Source organism: Bidens hawaiensis, unplaced genomic scaffold, assembly GCF_021521415.1.
Source record: "Bidens hawaiensis isolate Kalapana, Puna unplaced genomic scaffold, B.hawaiensis_p1.1 tig00057628_1, whole genome shotgun sequence".
In the NCBI taxonomy this organism is placed as follows: Eukaryota; Viridiplantae; Streptophyta; class Magnoliopsida; order Asterales; family Asteraceae; genus Bidens; species Bidens hawaiensis.
The window spans coordinates 36,199-44,051 of record NW_027500377.1 but is presented as its reverse complement, the minus strand read 5'-3'; the positions used below and the strand labels follow the sequence as shown (position 1 = coordinate 44,051).

The window sequence follows — 7,853 nt, the reverse complement described above, 5'->3', positions numbered from 1 at the left end:
GGATCAACAACCCGCCATCATGCATGCGCGCCGCCTCGGATGATGTATTCCGCCGCTATGAACAGGAGCCCTGCGAAACAACTCCCGCCATGCATGCGCGCTCAACTCCCGCCATGCATGCGCGCCCAACCCCAAAAAGACATTCTTAATCGCGGAGAAGGTGACAAGAAGGAAGGCGGCGGAGAGCCTAACAGACCTTTACCAAGAATATGGACTCCCCTCACCAAACTAATATGCGTTCTATTACCTTTTGTATACATGTTTCACACTTCCCTTTATTAATTTTGAGCAATATGACAACATTGTATTGACATCAAACTAAAAATAAAACGAAGTAAAACATACATGCGCGAGCTCCAAGCTCAGACGCGCTGACGAGTTTTAACTCTAAAACGTCAGGGCCTTAGCCCAATAATATGAGCCTTAGCTCAAATTACTCATAGCATTCATCCTACGTATTGCGCAGCTGGACCATAAAAATACCTAAGCACAACTAAGGCAAAACACATGCCAAAGCATAGTTGTTAAGGTCTCAGGTCGGGGCCGCGCATGGGATTATAATGGATATAGGCAGAGTAACACATACTGACACGTAAAGGCTAAAAAACTCATTCATAATTCCCTATAATAAATGCACGATAACGTCGCGCAAAAGAGGAATAATGAAATGCCAAGGCACGTGTCAGCATATTCAGAATATCGCAAAATAACTTGAAATATGACAACTGTTAAGGATTAAGTAAAAATAATTTCCTTACAACCTTGTTCAAGTTTCAATGTGTAAGTATACCTTATATTCAACAAGCACACGCATGCGCCACCGCGGTTCGATACACCGCCACCACGCATGCGCCACCGCGGTTCGATACACCGCCACCACGCATGCGCCCCAAAAACCATTGCAGATCTTAAGCTACCGGAGAAGAAGATCGAGTCGTGGTTCGTTCATCTCGAAGACCGGGGAACATCGTCATGGATCAGGTCAGATTCATTTCATGTTTCTACATTGGGGATGTCACAAAAATTACGACAGTTCGACGTAAGACACACATAATGTCTGTGAGCGAACGACTTCTTAAAGGTCAGTTATTTCACATACATATAATTTTGTTTTAGTTTTAGCAACTAATAACGTTTTGTGGTGCAGAGTTCTGCTGTCTTATCTGTCACAAAGTGATGTCTGAGCCGCTTACTACTCCATGTGCACACAATTTCTGCAAGTCATGTTTGCAGGGTGCTTTTGCTGGTCAAACTTTCATAAAGGAAAGAAACTGTGAAGGTAGACGGACATTAAGGGCACAGAAGAATGTAATGAAATGTCCATCATGCACTAATGCCATTTCTGAATACCTTCAAAATCCACAGGTAATTTTGAATTATCTGATACAGGTTTAATTAGTTAAAAAAATGATAAAGATTCAGTTATTCACTGTTTATTTTATTATGTTGCAGGTGAATAGGGAATTGATGAGTGTGATAGAATCACTTCAGAGGCAGACCAAAGAGGCGGAGGAAAGTGCAGCTTCGGAAGAAGAAATGTTGAATGCGGAGGAAGATAAAGAGGAGGTTAAAGATGTGAATTTTGAGGCTAATGAAGATATTAAGGAAAGCGATGAAAATGAAGCTATTGCAAAACCTTCACCTAAAGCTAACAAGAAAAGGAAAGCTGAGGATGTTAACGATAACGCCCCTAGTAAGAAGCTACAACAAGAGACTGATGATGACATGGTCAAGGATAAAGTTGCAAAACCAGGTGTGACTGAAAGTGAAAGTTGATGAAGCGGGAGAGGGTGCAGGAGGCACGACCCGAAGCAAGAAAGCTTAGCTTGAGTCGGGTGGTGACTGGTGGTGATTGATGACTTCGTAATTCGTATGAACTTAGGCTTACAATGGACATCCCATTTTTTATTTTGATTTTTAGTTTTAATTTTTGAATTTTTAGTTTTTTTAAAATGGCTGCAGAATGATGGTGGCAGTTTTGGAAATCAGTGCTATATTTTAGTATGGTGGTGACTTTATGGTGTGTTTAGGCCATGCGTTGTCTTGCTATTTTGTTAATCATTAAACTCATATGACTATTTCAGTTAAATATTGTCAAATATTTGGTGCCTTGTTTTTCTTGAGTTCATTGAAATGCCAACAAGATGTACTTAGAAAATGCAATTTATGTGTGTAGCATGTTCAAATCGACAAGTAGTGGGGCCTCAAGAAGGTACAAAATTGATGAATAAAGTTAACACACATAAAGAAAACAAATATTGAGCCTATGCAATAAGATCTGGTCTGGCAAAAAGCGAAAACATGGATATGTATCAACGATTGCAAAAAGGATTGATGTGAAGAACAAAAGGTGAAACGCAATAGTGACTGTGAGTTGATGAATCACAACTAACAAGTTCGTAACAATTGGCCATGGGTTTTGTGAACTATATATAGATTGTGAAAGTAGTAAGTGCGGTCAACTAAAAATAAATAAGATGTTCATAATACAGTCATAACCTTTGAAAAGTAAACGAATATAATGTTAATGAGGTCTCTTGTATTTGAAAGAGTATTAGTCACGGTTGGATTTATAAGTTAAGTCAAATCTTAGTCGTATCTGTGTTATAATCACGAGTTTATTAATGAACTTAGTTTGAGTGTAAATGAAAGACATTGCCATATTTGAAAGTCAAGAATGGGAAATGATCAACGGGAATGAACAAGTTTTCACACAATGCCGAATTGATATAAAGTAAACTATTATGCACCTTTATTTCATGTAATTGTTGATTCAAGGTAAAAGTTAGAAAATGATACTACACCCATGTTTTCTATATCATAGTTGCGTGTAGTTAGAACAAGAACTATATATGCAACAACAATCTAAGGTTGACGAAAACTAAGTTCAAATCATGATTTATGTAACAAGCTATACACCAAGTAAGATTGGGTAAAGATGAAAACCTCAAGTTATAGAAGTATGAATAATGACATATGGAATTAACCGTTTGAATAAATTTAAGAAGATAATAAAATGCCCTTATTTGTAATAGCAAATAATATTGGTTGTATTTTATTACGACCGTCACCAGAATGGTAAGATAATTTCAAAAATTGAAATAAAGAAATTTAAAGTACAACTATAATGGTCTTCGATTCTCCAAAATATTATTCCTAAATACTAGTTTGGAGAAGATTTTAGATTAAATTTCTATATCCCTTTTCAATTGAATTATTGAAACCTTGGAAGGAATCCAAGATACTACTCTCTTGTAAAATAAAGATCGAAAGCAACTAAATAATTTTAATTTTGAATTATGTTTTTAACATTCTTCAAATTGGAAACAAAATATCTTTTGGTCATTCACGGAAAATGTGTTCACTGTCTAATATTATTGGCATAACAATATCATGTAAGAAATATATAGAATATTGGATTTATTGGTCCATGTAAGAAATTTTTACTCTTACTAGTGTAACTAATTTAAAGAAATGGAGCTTTTACCTCAAAAGATCATATTATGACACAACTGCACCCGATATGGCCATATTTGATAATGTAACATAGTGTTTAAATTAACACCATTGAACTTTTAACTCTTGAAATAACTTTTACGCTGTGTTTTTTAACGAGAGAAAGGAAAGAAAATGAAATATTTTCCTTTCTTTTTCTTTTTTTCCTCAATTCCTCCCATTTTAGAAGGACATAGATCCCTCACTATTTATTTCTCTCATCTTTGTGAACACTGAACATCACAATTCCCGAGTTCGTCTTACAAAGGAAAGGAAATGAATCCTTACCTTTCTTTTTCCTTTATCTCTTCTCTTTCCTTTCTTTTCCTTCCAAATTAGAATGAAAAATATCCATCTCTTATTATACTTTAAAACACACAACTTTCCTTTCCTTTCTTTTCTCCTCTTAAATGAAACTCGAGAACACATCAAACTTATCTTTCTTTTCCTCTCTCCATAAAAGAACTTGAGAACACACTCATTTTAGTCTTTCCTTTCATTTCCTTTCCTTTCCTTTCACACCATAAGTGAAAATGAAACTTGAGAACAGAGCGTTAGAGATTTAGAAATAAAGTACAAAACATTTTAGAAATAAATCAATAAATCAATGGCACTATTAAAAAAAATCATTAAGTGAATGTAGTATTTTGGACCTAATGACTGCCTAGGATTACATGAAAATTAAAACTGAATAATTCAAAATCACGCGCTGGCTTTAGGTAAGAAAACATTGGTTATTTTCTTAAAGCCAAACATACATTTGAACTTTTGTACTTAAATTAATATCCATTATGTTATGAGAATCTATGTTAGTGTAAATTATGAGACTAGTACCTTTAATAATATAGAGATGATACCGCTAGCCTACATGCCCGTTGATAACCAAACACTAAGTAATATATATTCATGTTCAACTTGTGTATAATATATATGTATACATACAGGCTAGTTTACAAAATAGTTAACTTCGGTTTCTATTAACAAGAAAGGGTGGGGTACTACTCTAAACCTGGAAGGGACAAAACCTTATTGACCCGTCTATTCTTGATTTTGAAGCTAGACCAATTCACACGAGTTGTAGCGCGCACTTTTAACTCGTCAATGGCGGATCTATTCTTGCATATATATTTTTTTTACCCGGAAGTGACACAACCTCCTTGACTCGTCTATTTTTGTGTTTGAAACCAAACCAATTCACACTACTTTGTAACGTGTACTTTTAACACGCCAATGACGGATCTATTCTTTTTTTTTTTACTTGGAAGGGACACAACCTCCTTGACCCGTCTGTTCTTGTGTTTGAAACCATACCAATTCACACGAGTTTGTAATGCGAACTTTTAACTTGTAAATGGCGGATCTCTGAAGGGCCTAGAGGTGGCCCGGGCTACCCCTAGACTTTTTCAGCAAGGTGTAAAATTAGCGTAATTTTTTTTCTTGATTTTCCGTTTTATGTATCAGATAATCAGATGCCTCTAGATCCAAAATAACTTTGTTGAAAATAACATGTCTTTGTCTTTATCAATTTTATGTCCAAATATGTAGTTTTTTTAAATGTTTTCTACATATGTTTTGGGATGGACACTAGAGCGTTATTGGGCTTGAAGCTGTTGGGCTTGCTGAAAAATTTGATTATATGCTGCATTTTGAGCTAGCGGGTGTTTAGCTTATTATTATTAAAAGGAGAGAGAAAGAGAGTATACGTTATTTTTTGATTATGTATGTAGCAGTTTATATCTTTCTTAGATATTGATCGTTGTGTTTTGATGTATGTTGGTTTTTTGATCTTTGAGAGAGTTTTTATTGATTATTTTTGCATCTTTACACTTGAAGGTTTGGATTTCTTCTTGATTCATCATTTTATTCTTTAATTTATGTGATTCCTCTAAAATTTTCATGTGGATCAGTCACTATAACTCGTGTTAGGGATTAACTTGAAAACTCCTTCATTTCAATATACCAATAATTGATATTACTATATTATCAAGAAATTGGTTTTTGTATAAGGTCATATGTAATGAGGTTACAATTTGGACGATTTGAGCGTGAACAACCCCCACCCCCTACCCTCGTGATTTTTGGGCGAAAAGGGGCGGGGCGGGGCGGTGTTTTTTGGTCGCCGGGATGGTTTGAATAATAATATTATTATATTATAATGACCGTTGTACACGGTCAAATGTAAAAAAAATAATAATAATTAATTAAAACACTATATATATATATAAACATACACCATTCTTCTCCATTTTATATACAATTTATACCCAAATTCTTCAAAAAAATCTAGCAAAATGAATCCTACAAACAACCCGAACCAACCGAAACCCGTGGAACTCACCGCTATCATGACCGAAATCATCAAAAAACACGAAAAGTTTGTCGAGGAACTCAACGATACCATGAGAGAAACCAACAAACAACACGAAAAGATTGCCGCTATGATGGAGTTGCGGGAAATGAGTAAAGAATACGAATCCGTCAAAGCGGCCGGGTCACACGAAGGGCCGCATTGTTGCAACGACGACGGGTCGAAAAAATGCGCGAATATTATGGATATTAGTATTTTTTTAGTTATGTATTTTTTTTGTATTTCTTTAAAATTTTAATGCATTTTTATTTAATTATATATACTAAATTGGTTTTTATTTGATTAGTTTAATTATAAAAGAAAATAATAAAAAAAGATACTGTAGACCCAACTTGTAGCCACTACACCATTACACCCCAAAAATAAATTCTCACCCTTAGCTGATTGGGCGCCACGTGTCACAATTCGCCACCATTTGTAACCCCTCCACTACGCATAGCCTAATAAAGTTGAAATCTTCTTTATAATTTTTATCTTTCCAAATGTGGTAACCATGATTGGATGTAAAGGTGTAACTTTATAATTCTCAACTAACTTTTGCTTGAAAATATCTAGTGAAGCATTTCTTCAAATAGAATCATCTCAGCAATCTTGAATGGGTCCTAAATGGGTCCTACTAGAGACATCACCCAAAAATGAAAACACCCACCCACTACGCGGCTTATCGCCCGATCCGCCGAGGATCACCCTCTTTTGTCCTATTATGTCAACAGCTTTTGTCTTATTATGTTTGTACCAAATACGTAGCTTAGTGGTCGATCCGCCGCTTATCGAGTACAAGTCAACATCGGCAGATCAAATCCGTCATAAATATTACCTAATACGCCGAGGATCGATTGATCCGCCGCTGATCAAGACAATAATTTAATTTTGGCACATCCGTCTCCCTTTCTCTACATATATCATGAATTCCGGACCAGACATATATCATCGATTCTTTTTCTTAGTTGTGAAAATATTTGTTGTGAAAATATAGAAAGTATTTGTGTTTTGTGTTTGCTAAAATATAATGGACTTATATGATATTTTGTTTGGTGACGGGAACGACGAACAGTCGGGCTACGCATACAACGATCAGCCGGAGCAGTCGGGCTTGCCATATTTGAATGAACTTCCCGACTTGAACCATGAGCCGGGGTATGGAAATATCGAGCAGTACGACTTACCAAATCCTGACCAGGTTATTTAGTGTGTTTATATAGTACAACAGCGCGTTAGTTATTTTTTAAATATTATACGTTGTCTTGCCAAATATTTTTTATCAGGGGTATATCATAATAGGACATCGTCGAATACTTATGAGGCCAGAGTCGAGGAGTCTTATGGTCAGTCTTCGCAGCAGTTACATGTAGACGGTCCGTATTACGGAACCCAGAATTCGTACCAGATACCTTTAGGAGAGCAACCATACATGGCAAGACTATTCACGAGCAACGTCGTTGATGGCATTCAAGAGGCTCACGGCGAAGGAGGCGATGGCGATGTTGATGATGATGATGATGATAATGATGATGATGATGATGATGATGATGATGATGATGGTGATCGTTACATACGGGAGACAACATTTTCTTATGTAACTAATAATTTATGACCTTTTTTAAAAAAAATTATTATTATTCTTTTTCAACACGTTACTAAATATTACTTTATTTACATTATTTGATATCAGTATTTTGATTCTGTTGCTGAGTTGGTAGATTGGGTTAAGAAGACAGGACGTGAGCATGGTTGTGTTATCTCAGTGCAACGTTCAAGGGAGAGAGGTGTTGAACTTGTATGCAATCGAGGCGGGGAACCAAAATTCAAGGGAACGGTGAGGCATACCGGGAGTATTAAAAGGGGCTGTCCATTTAAACTTGTCGGGAGGTACCACGCGCCAGGTGGTTGTTGGAAGCTAGAGATTGTCAACGAGACGCACAACCACGAACCTGTTTTGTTTGAGGAGGGGCACCCGACACTAAGGAAACTGACCGACTAGGAAATTGAT

At 36.1% G+C, this 7,853-nt stretch overlaps 1 protein-coding gene across 1 annotated transcript; it reads left to right on the top strand.

Annotated features, from left to right (window-relative positions):
* Window positions 1–1,016: 1,016 nt before the first annotated feature.
* LOC143601923 (E3 ubiquitin-protein ligase ORTHRUS 1-like) lies at window positions 1,017–1,841 on the top strand. The gene is made up of 3 exons (XM_077079200.1): window positions 1,017–1,081; window positions 1,148–1,365; window positions 1,453–1,841. Exons 1-3 carry the CDS (start codon window positions 1,054–1,056, stop codon window positions 1,774–1,776), a joined length of 570 nt encoding a protein of 189 aa, XP_076935315.1. The 5' UTR covers window positions 1,017–1,053; the 3' UTR covers window positions 1,777–1,841.
* Window positions 1,842–7,853: the final 6,012 nt, after the last annotated feature.